General features: G+C 29.3%; 1 protein-coding gene across 1 annotated transcript in view; it reads left to right on the top strand.

Moving 5' to 3' along the window:
* LOC108687935 (proteoglycan Cow) overlaps positions 1-18,009 on the top strand; it is a 145,478-nt gene that overhangs the window by 88,236 nt on the left and 39,233 nt on the right. Inside the window, exons 3-4 of the mRNA XM_018193980.1 lie at positions 1,995-2,097; positions 7,291-7,419. Of these exons, the coding sequence (XP_018049469.1) occupies positions 1,995-2,097; positions 7,291-7,419 (232 nt within the window). The remainder of the gene's footprint in view (positions 1-1,994; positions 2,098-7,290; positions 7,420-18,009) is intronic.

An 18,009-nucleotide genomic window follows, 5' to 3' on the forward strand; every position in this document is an offset into this window, starting at 1 on the left:
TTAATTTGAACGTCAGAATTTGCAATATAATATATGTTACATACTTGGTTTTCACAAACTCATTTACATTGTCACTCTCTTTAATGAAATTCTCTCTCTACAATTCTTTACAATATTGTATTATAGTGCGGTAACAAAAAAGTTTGCAACTTTGGTTGGACATTAGCCAGTTTTATGTTTAACGCGAAAACTCGTCGTTCTTGTCATCAAATGCTCATTCATTTCTTATTTCCATTGTCGCGCATTTTCTAAATTGCAAATTTCTTATGCATTCGCAAATGGAAGCAAATAATATGCGTATAAAAATGTCTAAATGTTTAAATCTAAATAAGAAACAATTATGTAATTGCATAAGCAGAGCATTTTCATTATTTTTATTATTTTTTTTTATTATTTTCATTATTTTTCATTATTTTATTTTAAGTAATTTCTAACGTTGACTAGTTTTATTTTGTTCGTCCAGCTTGAGTAAAAAATAATTTACAATCAAGAAATATAATTATGTTTATTGTAAATATCGCGTAATTGTGAATTTATTTCAACACGACTAGTCCGACCAATTTGAAAACAATTGACAAAAATTTTAGAAATATAAAATGATTAGATGATAATATATGTTTCATATTATAGTTACATAAATATATTCAAAGTTTATTCAAGCATGCGATAAAAAGTTTGTGAATAAAATTATTAGGGTATGTAATATTTTCTTAAAAGGACGTTAAATCTCTTCGACGTAGAGAATATATTATCAAGTGTAGTATATAAGATCCCGCAAACTGTGATTCTATGTTAGCGTACTCGTTTTTCGGTCGCCATACGTTAAAAAGCTGCAGGTTGAATTGGGGTACTGTTTTATTGATTGCGAGGACAGCAAGAGAAGACATCGACGATGTACTTGGTTCCGGGCCGGTTAATGGAGAAAAGGGAAATCCGATTCGGCGGTTGGGCAGTAGATATATAGAAATGTGTTCCCTCGAACCAATATCGCTTGTCGGCGATTTCCAGACGAATGGAAATGCTCAGTGTGTGCATGGCGAATGTCCGATATAATTCATGGTGGGTCCACGCATATTATTTCGGTTCGCAGAAAATTTGTCCGATTAACGCAACGATATTGGTCGATTTCATCATAATTATTATGACCTTTCTTTATTGTAATCAAATAACTGCAGTAACGAATTATTATCGCGCTCGTTTGATTTGAAAAGAATGAATAGTGACGCGTTGATTCTTATTTATTCTTTTTTCTTTGAAATATCTGAAACACTCTTCGTTTATCACTGCAAGATGGTTAACAATCATCGATATAACTTTTGAATAGATAGTGATAGATTTTGCAAAAACTTAAATGCAAGAGAAATTATTTTGATTATTTTAGTTTGAAAAAAATTATCAAAAGATAGTTTGTTCAAAAATTATCTATAGAAAAAATAAAATTTTTGAAAATACTGAAAGTATATCATAAAAAATAAACAATGCAAGATCTTAAAAGATTATTCAAAGCTTTATTTAAATTTATTTAACCATTTGCATTATTCAGTCAGTCGGTTCTTCATTCATGAATAATATCACTTCAAAAAAGAATAATGAAAGAAAAGAAAATGAAAGAGATCTTACATTTTGAAGAGAAAGAATTGCTAAAATTAAGATCAGATAAAACATGAATTCTATCACGAAACGATTACTTCTGTCATCACGTTAAAATAGATTCACTTCTTAGCTTCTCAGCGTTTTTATAAATTTTAATTTTATAGCTTATTAAGATTTACTGTTAGATTGGCGTAACACAGAGGATAATAAAAATGAAAGAAGCTTATATTATCTCTAAATTTTCAAATAATTACTATATAAAAAAATTTTATATGTCGGATGTAAATTTCTAGTATGTAAATCTGATTCTGTTTTATTTTTACAGAATAATCAATAATAGAAGATAAAATGTACTTTTATTCATAATGTCAGAATATAAAGTTAATTTTTGTTTGTTTCAGGCGAGCTTTGTCGTCCACTCAACTGCAAGAAGAAGGAACTTTGCCTTTTGGAGGACACGTTTACGGCCGTTTGCGTTTCGAAGAAAGAGCTTCACAAATCAGGGTAAATATCGAATTCGAGTGTTCTCATAATTTTGAATGGAAGGATATTTTAAGATAAAATATCCTTATATTAAGTTAAATTAATGTTGTTGAGTATTTTTTTACTAAGAACTTGAATTTAATTAGCTATTAATATTTTTGCACAAAAAAATAAAAATTATATTTACATATGATGATTAAGGATAAAAATTTTAATGTATAATGCAATATTAATATCGCTTGGAAGTAAAGAAGACAATTCGTGATGATATAAAATGAAGAAAATTCCTAATGATATAAAATTCTTGAAAATTCCTAATGAAAATGAATGCAAAGAATTAACATTGTACAATATTATACAAACACAAGGTATGCATTTCAGAGATATTATTTAATCCTGCTGATTTATTTGACTCAAATTTATTTTTTATTAATTTTTTATTAACATTTTTTTTTCTAGTATTTGATGACTTAGTCTATTACTGTAAAATCTTTTTTATGAAAAAAAATATTGTTTCCTTTTTTTTTTAGAGCTTTTTAATTGTGTCCCAAATGTGTGACCCAAATGACATAATCGTGTAGTGAATTTGAACAGATCATCAAGGTTAATGAATTATTGATTTAATTTTTATATATTAGAAATATTTCTTATATAGTGTCGTACTTATTGTGAAAGCAAATATTTTAGTAAGGATGTGTAACACGTTACAATTTAACAAAGATAAATTTAATACTCTGTTGTAATAATGAAAATTATTGTACACTACATGGCATTTGAATGTATTGCTAATAGTGTATTCAATGTCCCATATATTGTTCAGCATTTCTAAGCTTATCGCATCATTTACCTTACGTTAAACTGAACTCTATCTAAATCTTCGATCTTTACTTGGCACCAGCAACAATAGCCAATCTCTTGGAAGAAAGAGCTTCGTTGCGTAGTGCTCTGAGCTAAATTAACTCGCCGCAAACAATGCGCATACCATCGTTCGAAGTGTTATTCGCGGCTAAATAGCGATCTTCCGAAACACCTTCTCTAACTTTCTCCATTCATTGCCAATTTCATAGCATGTCAATTTTCGCGGGACTGAATAGTCGAAATTCTCGACATTTGTACTCCGCTGAGTCTACGTTGCCACTAAGCAACATCGATATTAATGACGATATCGTATCGTCGCAAAACGGCATTAAAGCACCGATCGACTGAAGCCGTTCCGGTGATCATTGATTCCCTGTGCGGTGCTTATTGCCAATTAACTGTAATTGGACATTTACATGGACGATGTATGCGCGCGTACATATCCCGCGTACGGATACCTTGATCGACGATATTCATCTTGAAGCACCCGTACGATATTAAATGACCTTAATGCGTCATTAACGGCTAAGCAGCCCGATGGGTTTGCCTTGATAAATCGATGCCCCTGTTCGAGATTAATTTTGCACACGCTATGGATGATCATAGGGATCAAATTTCACTTTCGTGTATCGATCTTGTTTTCATGTTCGATCAAATTCTCAATATATTCCGAAGATTTTAATCTTGAGCAATTTGTATGTAATTCGAAACAGCGATTTGTACTCTTTTTTTAGAATGAATTGTCACGCTAAAGAGAGAAATCTCATTCTTACGTTTAATATCATTATCTGGTTAACTTATTAAATTTAACCTGAAGCTTCATCTATGATATCGTCATAGATGAAGTACATTGGATAAAACAATCAGGTTAAGTTAATCATAAGTTAATCAAAAAACCTTTTTCAAGATTCAATTTTCACTCTTTAGAGTGAGATTCCATTCCAAAGAATTTAGAGAATATAGATGCAATGAAATAAGTGAATAAGTAATTTTTTAATGATATTTTAATACATCGGCAAAGAACATTGTTAAGAAATTCTTTAAATCTGAATTAGTGAATAATCATTGATATCAGTGTCAAATATGCCACTGGTAATTAGTGAATAAAATGTGAGATTCCTAACCTAGCTAATTTTTATTACGTGATCTAATTAACCTTGTTTTAAAGTGCATAAATTCAATGAATATGGTATTGGAAGATTGAAATTAACATGCAAATATCACTATTTTAATTATATAATTCAAACTTTGTTTCTTTTTTAATTGAACTTTATATTGATTATGCAAGTATGCCACAGGGTAATCAGTGAATATATCTATTGATTTAGAGAAAAAGCGTTATAATTAATGAGGATTCTTAAATTGCACTGGTGCACTAATTAATTTAATGGAAATAATTTTATCGCAAATTTTGCTTCATGGAAAGTGAACATCCACACGCAAACGTGAAAATTAAATAATAAAATTAGATAGCTTTTCAATTTTGTATGTACGAAATATATTTTTAAAAATAGATTTTTTAAATTTATTAATTGTACTAAATGATATGAATGAACATTAAATTAACAACGTCGTAAATAATAAATATCTGAAATAAATACTTATATTTAGATATTAAATATTGTTATATCGATTAACATTATCTCATCTCGAAAATTATTTTAAATTCGACATCGCTGAATTTTTCTTTCCAATGAAAGCATCATTTTTACCATGACTTTTTTTGAGGTGCAAATGTATAGTGATCTCCACGTTAAATAATCACGAAAAATTGCTTTTGATAAAGCAGACTCACCATCGTAAATGCAATTATATCGTTTCGCAGCCGCGGGCAGATAAAGTAATAATACGACGATGAAACAAGAAACTGTATCTACCAAGTTGACGCAATCTCTTCAGCAACGAATCAAGAACAGAAAAGCACTAAATTCCCGGATGTATTTCATTTGATTGTGTTAAAACGAGATGCTATATCAACCTAACGAACGTCGGTGAAACTCAGAATTTAGAATGGCGCACGTTTAAATACCAGGAGTTTAGCTTGGTGTAACGTAGTTCGAATAATGGCCGTTTAATTTTTGCCCCGCGTAAAGCTAATTCACGCTTCGCGTCTGTAATTCCTAGGGCGTGGTATCTCCAGTGCCTCGGCAGGGTTGTAGGACACGAAACTTCATAACGAGCATTAATTCATCGAATAAAGTAGGTTCTATGCAAATCGCGCGCGTCTGAATTGCTCTTGCAAAAGTTTCCAAAGCCCGAAATAGAACAATTAAAATTTGAAGTTGGCCCGTCGAGCTTGTTTTACTTCTTACGCAAGAAAAACTTGTTGTATTGTTTATTAATTATTAGTAAAACTTTATATGGGATGAGAGATATTGAAAATAAGAACATTGCACAGGTTTGTAACATTTTTTTCTACGGTTTGGAAGTTAGTGTTTATAATTTTTTTGCGTCGAATCCAAATCTGTAAGGAGAAATACTTTATCGGATCAAGTTTATAAGAAAAATGTAGTTGAAACACTTCAAAAACGCGTTTTTAAATTAAAAAATTTATTTTGAATATTTATAGATTGCTGATGAACCCGATAAGCGAAAAATTTCGAAAAAGACTCAAATTAATGCTTGAACATTATTTCCCGTACAGTACAAATCATTCCAGAAATATTGCAACAACATTATAGTGTTCTAGCAACATTGCAAATTTCTGCAAGCTTCTGTATTATATTTTAATATAAAAATATTGAATCTTTTACTGATCGGTATTATCGAATCTCTGATATGCTTTATTTTTAAAAGTGGATGTAGTCGCAATGAGTTTAAGGGGTTTTGGTTGTATATCAGTTAAGAATATCAATTAAACAATCAATCAATATCATTAAAAAATTTTAACGAGATTAACCTGTGAATATGAAACCAATTGTAAAAAACAAAACAAATAATTTGGCTCATAATTTATATATAATGGTTTTATATAAAGCAAAATAACCTTTTTTTACAGTTTTAAGTCAATAACTTTTAAATGAATATAAGTGGAAAGAAACTTTTGCACGAACATTTATTATTGTTTAATCAGTGTGTGTTTAAAATTTTATTTAATTATTAATGTTACTTTTTCATCACATATGTAAATAAGTATTACAGAATGCGATTTTATATAAGAATCAAAACTAATAAAAAAAATTAAATAATTTTTAAACCAATAAGAGAATTGTGCTCAAATTTATACTTATATTTAGATGTAACTATGAAATTTTTATATTTTTAATAATGTTTTGAAATGTGACCTATATATTTTTAAGGGTGGATGTAGTGTCAAGTAAAATGATCGTCCTATACAGATAGTAAAAATTTCAATAGTGGTGATATGTGACAATAAAAGATCACATTTAAAAAACTGATTATATTTAAAAAAAAGATTTTTTTTACACGAATTATAATCTTCTATTCTCACACATAAAATTCACTATTAAAATTTTCACTTTCATGTTTTATTTGCAATGGTTTTGTATTGGGATTGTATGGGCAATCGTTCTACTTGACTACACTTCTAAAAACAAAGCATACAAGAGATGATGGCAAAGATTTGATATTTTTATATTAGAGTAAAATGTTCAAGCATTAATTTGAACCTTTTTCAAAGTCTGTAGAAGATTGGTTTTATTAATTACAAAATTTTAAAAATGCTTTAAAAACGCATTTTTAGAAAATTTTAACTCTATTTTTCTCATAAATTTGACGTAATAAAACATTCTTATTTGAATTCAAATTCACAAAGAAACTTCTTGTTGTTTTTCAAACCGCAAAATCATTCTCATTGCATTTTAAGTGTGTAAAAAGTAATTTCAATGTATGTGTGTGATTAGTGCAAAAATAATACACTATACTGCATATAAATACAAATTATGCATTTAAACTTGTATAGTATAGTGTAATTTTTACATTAAAAACTAAATTTAACTATAAGTAACATATATATGTTAAAGCCATCTGTAACATACTTGGATTTGCAGTGCTGTGTTATTAGTTATTTACGATACAGTTACAAAAAAAGGAATTTTTTACATTTTTCTTATATTTAACAATTATATTTTTATAAGGTTAAAACAATATCTTAAAAACTTTCAATATCTTATATTTTAAATAGAATAGAGTAGAGAATAGAGTCATTATTTTTTTTCTTAATACAAAATAGTGAAATGTTGCAAAACAAATGAGTTCCAATAACCAATAAAGCGGAGTTGCTCATTTGAAGCTAATTAATTTCTTTACATTTCTAACATTAAACCAATAATTAGTGCAGTACTAATTACAATAACATAAATTAATAATATAAATTATATTACAATGCATTTTCAGAGATATAGTAATTCCAAAGTCTCGTGCAGTTCAACAGCGACGAATGAGGACTGAAACTTCAGTTGATTCGGATGACGACGACGCCTTCTTTGATTCCGAGGACGATGACGACGATCAGGACGAATCAAAGTAAGTGACAACGGACTTCATTATCCGTTTAATTCACAAATTCGTATTGCACAGATTCGTTGCTTTTAAACACTCGAGTAAAATGCAAAAATTTCTTGAGACACGAACACACATTTCGCCTTGAAATCACTCCAAATTTTACGCAAAGAATTGTCTTTTAAAAAAATTTTTTTAATTTTGGAATTGCAATATTTAAAAAAATTTATTTTTTTCAAATTTATTTATTTATTTTTTATAATTTTACCGTTTTATCATAGCAAAATGGCTTAATTTCAAAGATATATCAAAGATATATCAAAGATATATCAAAGCTGAAAGGAAAATTTTGTTTTTTCCGAAAACTTATTTTGATCAAACTTTAAACATAAAATTTCATGAAAATAATTCGAATGGTTTTCGAAATTTTGCATTTCGAATACACAATTATCAAGTTTTCGTTTTTGTGAGGAATCACTCCTTGAAATCTTTTAGAATACGTAATATTCACCCTTATGTATATAGATTTTTCTATAAACTTGCTGAATAACACAATTTTTTTAAACTTTTGCTTTAAGAATGCTCAAAACTTTAACAACGTTCTTATAGGTGTTCTGAATAGATGCCATAGAAACGCAAAATTATTAATATTAGCGTGAAGTCGAGCGGTAAGAATAAGACATGATTCTTATGCGGATTGTAAACGGTTTCTTGAATAGTTTCCGAAACTTCATTTGGAAAAGCCGCATTGCGCGCGCAGTCTCTGTTTAATACGACGGGTAAAGTTTCAGAAAAAATTAGTTCCGGAGGTAACATTGCGCGCTCGGGAAACGCGCCGCAGCATGTTTATATTTCGCAAGCCACGTCAAACGGGCATTATCAGTTCGTGCACAAGCCCCACGAACTTTTAAACGTGGCTTCTCTGTGAAAAGAAAATTCCCCAAGCGGAATTGAGAATTTCATTTTGCAATGTAATCCTTTTGCGATATATATTGTATAGACAGTGAAACGGGAGAGAATTTTTCCCGAATCGTGCGTCGCAATAGAATTGTAATAGGGGATAGGATTATCGTATCGAACAATTCTCGCTCGAAATTCGATCTTCCATTTGGATTTGTGCGGATTCCACGCGTATCGAAAGAAATGGCAAGAGGAACGTAACTTTCCTTCCGTTTCGACAGTTTATTTTGCAAAGTTTTACGAAAATGTTATCTCCGTTGTGCGCTCGTCTTGATTAGAGATCAAGAGCTTAAAAATCGCGCGCGTGGATAGGAATTCGCGTTAATCTCATCCAAAGAGAAGCTCATCGACTTTGGATTTAGTGAGGTCTGCGTTCAGATAGCCAGGCAAATAATTAATTACGACGGTAGCATCGTTTCTATAGAAACTAGGAGAACTCTTTTTATCCCTTTGTCAAACGATGCGTCAAATGGACCTCGCAGGTTCGCTTTGGAGGAGCGCGAGATCGAACACTTTTCCCTCGAGAATAAAGTCGCTCAAGCGCGAAATTGAAAACACTGTCGCCGTCATCACATTTTCAAAGACGCGTGCTTTTATACTTTCAAATGGCGATTATTAAAATTACGCTTAATTCACTACTAATCCAGAAAGTTGCAAGCGCAAATCTCTTTAAAATATGTACCTAAGATATGTCGAATTGCATCTCATATTGTTACGAAAGAATTAGCTGATTTATTAGTCTGAGATACATATTGTATATAAAGCTAATTGTGTTGGATGTTAAGAATATGATTGTAATGATTAACATTAATGATTTTTTGCGATCGAACCATTGTTGCTTCAGGACAATTTACAACTAGTATTCTTTCTATTGTTCGTCGTAATGGATTAATCATCAGTAGAGTTGTATGAATGTGTTGGTATATAAAATACTACACTCTTGTGAAAACAAAGTATTTTATATCCTGCTGGCGGCTTTGAAAATTTATGACTTTTACATATTCATTTTTCTGGCCGATTGCACAGGCGGCATCAACTGACAAAGAAATCGTTTGAATCTTTGCTTGAATTTTTGCAACTTTATATTAAACTACTCGAATCTATTTTGCAAAAATTATATAACGAAATTTTGCGAAAATTATAATAACGAAATTAATTCTGAATACACGATTCTGACTTACATCGATGCGTATTCAATATACTGAAATATGTTTTTGACATAATAGCGTTTAACACAGCTTTTTATAATGGAACGGATCAATTAATAGCAAAAATTTTTAAAATATTTGAAAATTTTATAATAGTATTATATTAATTAAATATTATTATAGATAATATTATAATAATATTAAACATGTTATTACAAGAATAACATTTGCCGCCTTCAATTTTATCAGACAAATATAACTTTGTGTAATCCCATGAAAAATTTTATTTTGGCAATAACCGAAGACGTCATATTTGATTTTCGCTTTTGGCACGTCAGATGTCAAACTGAAGTTAACGACACGTGTAAGAACTCTGCAGACGTCTAATACTTCTCCCTAAGGAATAAAAACTCTAAAAGGGAAGAAGAGGAAGAGACGGAGAAAGAAGCAGTTTTATATATATATATATATATATATATATATATATAAGTCGCAACGAGTCGAAACTGATGGAAAGTTTTTTCCTGTTTAAATTTGCACGAGCAGGAACCATTTACTTTTTTTTGGCTCGATTATGCTCCCCTGGAAATTCATCACGCATAATAAAAGATTATGTCCGATATAAAGAATGTTACACAATTTCGCGAAATTATTGTTCTCAGCAATTTTACTCACTCAATATTTCTTGTTTAGTCTAGTGCAGTGTCTTTCTTTAACATTACATTTACATTCTATTTTACGGAAGCCTCCTTTCTGTATTATTTCCGTGTTACTGTAATGTAGGATAAGCGTAACCTAGTATAATACAATTGGATAAAATAAGATAGAACAGACGTATTAAATTTTGGGATCAAAGAGTCCCATGCGAGAACATAAAATGCATAAAATATTACGCGGTGCATTTTCTATCCATGAAATATACAGCATGTTTTGCAGTGGTACAGTTGCATATTTAAAAACATATTAGAGACGATTAAAAATGTTATAGGAAAAGGATTTTTGCTTTCAAGTTTTATACTCTCAATAAAGTTAGTTCTTTTTTTTTTTTCGATAAAGAAACTTTTCATCGCAATACTTTCTTAATATGCGGTGGATATATTTTACGCGAAATGACTCGCGCGCAGGAATCTCATCGAAACTTTCATCTGAGAAAATAGATACCGATTTCAATTATTTGAAAATGTTATCATACTTCACGACGTATTGAAATTTTGACTCGGATATAACTTTGCAAAAAAATATCGACATTTTCTTTTTTTCATATTATAAAATTTTGCAATTTCTATTATCTGAAGTTACTTCGTCGGCGTTGAAAAGACGTTTATCGCTTAGCATTTCAGGTCGCGGCGAGCAGTTTGTGAAATAGTATTAACATTAATGTTTCCCGAAATTATGTCTTCGCATAATATTTGCATACTATCGCGGAAACGCAGTCTTAATAATCTTATTCGCTTGCGAGCTTGCATCTTAAAATGTTTCCGGTAATTCTTGTATGTCTTCGGTCTATTTAGTCTGTTCGCACGAGGTCACCGCGTGTTTATCGCGTTCGAAGAAGCTGCGAAATCAAAATTTATTTCTCGCGAATTGTAGGAGGACGTCTCTGGTAAGTTCTCGCGTTATAACTTTACGAACAACTTTGCGAGTATCTTGTGAGAAATTGCATGGCAACACTATTGACAAGAAGCAGTCGTTAACCTGTAATTCTATAACGAACTCTTCCGTGTCATTGTACTGTTTTCCAATTATATTACTATAGTTGCGATTTGACTTTAACTCTATATTATCATGCAAGTTCATTTGAAACTTGCTTTTTAAAAAATGAAATGATCAAATAAAAGCATGTTTCAAGCGGGAAATTTTTTTTGAAAAACAGATAAAAACATATGCATTTTTTTTTTACTATCCAAGTACGGAAAATTAATACTTTTTATTTTGTTACTATTTACATCTATTTGCGTTGGTGTAATAACGAGATCGTTCATCAAATATGATAATCTTTAAAAAAATATTTTAGAGAAATGCGATAACAACCTTGCATTTTTCATAAAAAAAACGATTGGTTCATTATCATATCTTCCATGGAATTAATTTTTATCTTATTTTCAATAGTGTATTTTTTAATGAAAATTACGAAATAAATTATTTGTTGGGAAAATTAATTTTTAATGAACATTAATGATTTGTTATTATATTTTTATTAGAAAGAATGGAATAATAATGTCTGAGTGGAATTATTTTTTAATTATATTGTTGTTTAAATTCTCGAAGTAAATTTTTCATTATGATTAAGAGAAGTTTTTTTTATAGTAATTTAAAAAAAATACCGTTTTTTTACATTGTTGAGAATCAATCAGAAAAAAATCCCTTTTTTTCTGATTAGTGAAAATAGCAAAAAATTGCTATTTTCGTTATATAAATTAGATGTTACCTAATTTTTAATGTCCTCCCTCATATTAATATGATCCAGAGTTTCTATTACGCCAATTGCTCTTCGTTTACTACAATTACATCCCACTTCATACGTACGTGCGAAAGGTCGGACTGATTTATTTATTCCAAGAAAAGAAACTGTCTCGGCCACTTTAAGAGAGTGGAAAAATTAGTATTTGTTTGCAGCAATTTATTACTCTTGACTTTTTTCGCAAACACAAAGAAATGCCTAGTTAAAATGGAAATTGTACTTATTATATTAATGATGTAAAATCTATATCCTTAGATGTAATATTTAAATGAAGATAACACTTCATTATTGTCAGTTTCGGATAATCGTGATAATAGTAATTGCAATTATTCTGATTGGAATTCTGAGAGTAGCTTAAAAGAGGAGAGCGATTAAAAATTAATGTATGTGTTAAAGAGTCATTAGTTCTTACAATAGAACTGCGAATCAAGATAAGCTTTTAAAAAATTTATAATTCTTTTCACTCCAAAGACTTATATGATTCGTTTTAATACTCATTACAAAATGTATAAGCTTTTTAGTTAAATTAAGTATAAGCTCACGAGCAACTCTTGCATTTTATAGTATTATTGAAATGAGACACCTCGTATTAGTATTAGTTGGAAGTAATATTGAGCTAATTTTTATATTTATATTTGAGATATTATATCATTTGAGGAGAGGATTATTTATTATTAAACAAATTGTTTTAGGAACAAATGCATTCCTAACTAAAGACTAATTTCAATTAATATATTTATTAAGTTCTTTTTCTTAAGAATTTTGCTTAACAATTATCAAGAGACATGCATACGTTTTATATTATTTAAAATACATAAATTCTATTTTTCATTTATTTTTGTTTGCTTTTTATTTTTCTTATTCTTAATGCATTATATCTCTAATATTATTCTAATATTATTCTAATTTATACTGTAAAATAAGGATTTAATCTGGTGGAGGTCACCATGATACAAACAAACGATTTTTCAATTTTTAATTTTATAATGTATATTTACTGCTGTTACAAAAAATTGTGAGCTAATAATAAATCACGGTTTCTGTGACAGTAAATATAAGCTCGCTATATAAAATTTTGAAAAATGTTTTGTCAAATTGACTCTTTTTATGAGATATTTTGATAATATTATTATTTATTTATCCATAATATATTCATTATAATTTTTTGAATATATTTTTTCTTAATATCTCTGACAGCACAAAAGTCTGAAAGATATAAAAACACCCAAACGATGTCTAAAAGATTTAGGAATATCTTTATATCTTTTGGATTTTGTGCTGTCTGAGATACAACATATTAATTTATATTTAACTTTATTTAACTTTAGTTAAATATACAATTATTTTTTTATGGAAAGAGAAACAAATGTGGGAAATTTTACAAACATAATGTGAATGTTTCCAATTAATTTTTCTATCCTTGGGAAAAGAACCGAAAAAGTCTACTGAAAAATGGAAAAAATTCGATTTTTTTCAAGCCTTCAAAACTATAAGCCTTTATATATAATTTCCATTTCATAATTTTCATTTTCAATTACGAAAAGAACGGTTTTGTTAAAATATCTAAAAACTAGATATAGATTTGATAAGCTAAATGTTTAAATATTTTAGCAAAATTGTTTTTTCTGTGATCTGAAAATTATTAAATAGAAATTATAAAGACTTCTCTCGAAGTTCTTTTTCTTAAAAAAATTTATTGAAAAATTTAAAGAACTTATAATTAAAAATAAAATCGAAAAATGACTCTTTTCTCCATTTAAAAACCATTTCATTCCACTGAAAAATATGATAATGAATCAATAATTTTCACTAAAAGATTTCTTTTCCCTATAAAATTTTGTAAGATACATGAAAAGAATTTTTTTTTAGAGTTTATTCTGAAAATATCGTAGAACAACATTGTATTTCTAAAAATTTTAATATTAATCTTTCTCATTCATAATAAAGCTCATTTAATAAAGTTACAATAAAATATTAAATAAGTTTGATTAATTTTACTGAAGTGCACGGTAAATATTTTTTAAATATTATATTATATCGCAATTACTATATTTTCGAGGTAGGTAAATTTTAAGACAAAATTTTCTCCATGTATCTTAGCAAAATCATTTTTTCATATTGATATGAAACTTTTAAATCATTAAATCTCAAAATGAAATTCCTTTTAAAAAATAATCAAGTTTCATTCAGAGAGAACAATGAAATTTTGTGGCGAACAATAGATTTAATTATATCTCTCAACGTTCACGAAAAGCTTTCTGTTTTCAATTAGTTCTAACACAGAGACTATTGGTATCTCGGTGTTTCAGGTAAGAAAAAGTCGACAACGAATTGGTTAAAGAAGCTGTCATTAAGATTGAGGGCTTTCAGTACAACTCATATAACGTTGTCGGCTTCAATCTAGCTGGAAATCGGATTGCACCATAGTAGTCTTCTTTCCTTCGGTAAGAAGCGTGCGACTCGATGGCTGCAATTTGCAGCGCGCATTCAAAGATACGGAGGCCATTTGCTCTGTTTGCAACGAGAACCTCAGCTGTTGTCGCTCGTTTGCCTTTGTCGTAATTAGTAAGACGAGAAAGCGGGTGTTCTTCGAATGAGTGACTTTTGTTTAATGAATAATTATTAATTAATTCCCCGATCATCGGTTTTTGCATCGATCAAATTAATTCAATCGTAAATTTCTAAATCGAATATCATTTCGCTATTTTGACGACGGGCCACGACAGTTCTTCCGTTTCTTCCGAAAGCTTCTCCAGAGGATGAACAAACCATCGACACTTACGTCGATTCTTGAGTCTGCATAAGCCGTTATCGATAGCCGTTACAGGCTATGGGATCGGGTTTGGTTTGCAACCACGGTAACCAAGGACGGAATTTTACATGAAGTAGAAATGCGCGTCCCATTTGCCTCGGGCGTCCCACCGTATGTTCCGTTCTATTATCGTGCAACCGCTGCTTTCTCATGTTTAATTCAAAATTTGGACGTTGGTCGCGCAGTTGATATGCTTTGACGATTCCCGTCTGACTAAGTCCGTGTTCTTTTCCTTTTTCTCTCTTTCGTACTACATTCGTTCCATTCTTCGCGGGATCTTTCTGTTCTTTCTTATTATTTCTATTGTCGTGTGTCTGTCTAAAAGGCAAAGATTTCTGAGCAATTTCGATTTGTAACTTCACAATCCAAGTCATCTTTCGATGGAAACTTTTCTATTCTACCATGGAATTTTTTTGTATTTATTAAGATAAGCAAAGTGTATCCAAATTCTTCGATGTACATATAACTTGTGATAAACCAAAACTTGTGATCTTTCTTTATTAAAACGAAGTTCATATCAGCTTAAGGGATTATAGAATCTTTGCTTACGAAAAAAAAAATACTTCCAGTAAAATATTTACTGTTAATTGAGGACTAAAAGAATATATAAAAAATTTTTTATATATTAAATCGATAGAGATTTTATGAAGGAATAATGCATAAAAAGTTGCAAAAAAGAAATTTTATTAAAAATGTAACTTTTAAATACTCTAAAAAAATAGGTATGGATTAAACATTTTGCAGCGTTTATAATAACTTTTATCGTTGTTGATATAACCTAGTAAATGGACTTAACACCACTCAATATGGCTTTTAAATCCACATCATGTTGATGTTGGTATCAATAACAATATGACTGAGAATTATATAAACACCACATGATGTTAAATTTGCACCCATATTTTTTTAGAGTATTGTACAAATAATTTAAAAAACGTTGATTTTTTTGTTTTCCCATGATATCTTATAAACGAAAATAAAAATAAGCTTTTTTTAAACGCACTTTAAAGATATATACATATATATGAAGGCTCCAAAAAAACTTTTTTCTGAATTAATAAATTAATTGAATTAATATTATATTATATTTTTTTCTGAAAAATTTGGTTCTTTATTGATATTTCCAAGAAAAGTTTTTAATTTTTTTTTTTTATTAATGTTATAATTTTTTTTAATTTATGTTAAAAGTTCATCGTGGAAATATTATTTATACCAAATAATCAAGGAATTTATTATTTATGAAAAAAATATCGTTGAAATTAAAAAAAAAATCTTGGTTTAATTTTTGCCAAATTGTGAGAAAAAAGACATTTCAAAAAATTATTTATAATTTTTAATAAAATTACTTTTTTGTAACTTTTTATGCATCATTTTTTCATAAAATTTCTAAAAATTGCGTTTATACAAAGGTTTTCTATGTATCTTTAATTGAATCATCAGTGAATATTTTACTGAAAATGTCTTTCTGTGCGAAAGAATCCTACAACTTTTATAACATTTTAATATAAATTTAATGCACTTAATTTTACAATCATATTCCGCTGCTATTATGTATAAATCCCATAAATTAATAAAAATAAATTATTAAAATTTTCTAGAATAGCATTTTAATAAACTTATTTTTTGCCGATATTCTTCTTTTTTTATGTCTGAATTAAAAATGAAATTGAATAATCGTTTAAATATCGTGAAATGTGAGTAGAGGAATTTAGATGATAGAATTTATATGAAATATACGATTTTGATGAATAGAACAGCTAAACAAATGTTTACAAGGATTGTTGAACCCGTCATTGGACCGCGATGAGATTCACGTTTGAGAGAAACGATTGAATTTCACATTGCTTTCTGGATGGGAATCGATTAATTCTGACAAGAATTTCATTGTCACCGCTTTCTTTCTCTCCGTCGATTCGATCCACGGGAATATCCAATAATTGAAAAATAGATTCTGCTGTACGCGCGCTCTCGGATTCGCGTATGGTATCGAGAAGTGATTACGCGACTGAGAAGCGCGAGGGAGTGGAGAATGAAGGTACGTTAAGTGAATCGAAATCCGTGAAAAAGAAGAGAGCGAGAAACAGACGTGAGACGAGAAACAGCGAGAAAGAGGATGGTAAAAGTTTTAATTCCTAAAGTGCTTTAGCGTATCGTTAATTATAAGCAAACAGTGCTAGTACGATCTTGCAATTAAAACGGGAAATGCACAATGGATCCTATAAGCATCGTCACCGTCGTCGTCGCAATGTCGCGTCGGCTCGTTCATTACGAGCTTCAATCTCCGGTGTGCGATGTTCACAGGGTCGTTAATAGCAGCGATTCCTCCTGTCGATCGTCAAGAAAAATCGTTGTGCGCTGACAAAGACAGCCCAAGCGTCCGTCGGGATTCTTTTTGCGAGTCAGCTTTTCCCACGTTGCGCCGCGAGCCGATGCTTTGTCTTCGTCAAAGAGCCGGTCCTGCGAAGGGAGTTTTAAAGTCGATGTACAGACTCGTGTCAGGTGGAAGTTTAACTCTCAGTTTGAGACTCTGCCAATTTACGTCGATATTTCCCTAGCGGAAAAGTTGATATGATATTTTCTCGCTGACTTTTATCATTATTATTATTATTATTATTATTATTATTATTATTATTATTATTATTATTATTATTATTATTAAAAAAATATGTACAGAAATATTTTCGTTTCCATCGTTGTCTTAATCTGCTATGATATTTTATATAATAATATATACATATAGAGAATTTTTTTATTTAACTATATTAATATACAACTAGATGTTTTATTGCTTTGTTAAAAATACACTCTTTTCGATTATCATTTTAATAAATTAAATTTTAATAGCTGCATCCGAAGTACGATTACAAGTGCCAATTACAATTTTTATCATAAGTAATGCGTACAGACATATGCCTAAGCGAATATCGGAAATTTTATTTTAGATATTTTCAATGACTTTTTTCCCTCAATGTCATGGTATTGTTTTATAAGTAAATTTTAACTTGAATGTGTGCATAAAATTTTAGTTGCAGCTTGTTATCCATGTTCAATTTTTTCATATTTAAATAATTATTTTTAAATAAAACTTGTATCGTTTTTATTGAAAATATTTAAATATTAAAATTTTAAACGTTATTTTTTCTTAATTTCTTAAATTTGATATTTAAAGATATTCACATGTGATTTCTAGAAATATATTTTGTACATCAAGTATGTTTTATATATATATAAAC

This window comes from Atta colombica, unplaced genomic scaffold (assembly GCF_001594045.1).
Source record: "Atta colombica isolate Treedump-2 unplaced genomic scaffold, Acol1.0 scaffold220, whole genome shotgun sequence".
NCBI lineage: Eukaryota > Metazoa > Arthropoda > Insecta > Hymenoptera > Formicidae > Atta > Atta colombica.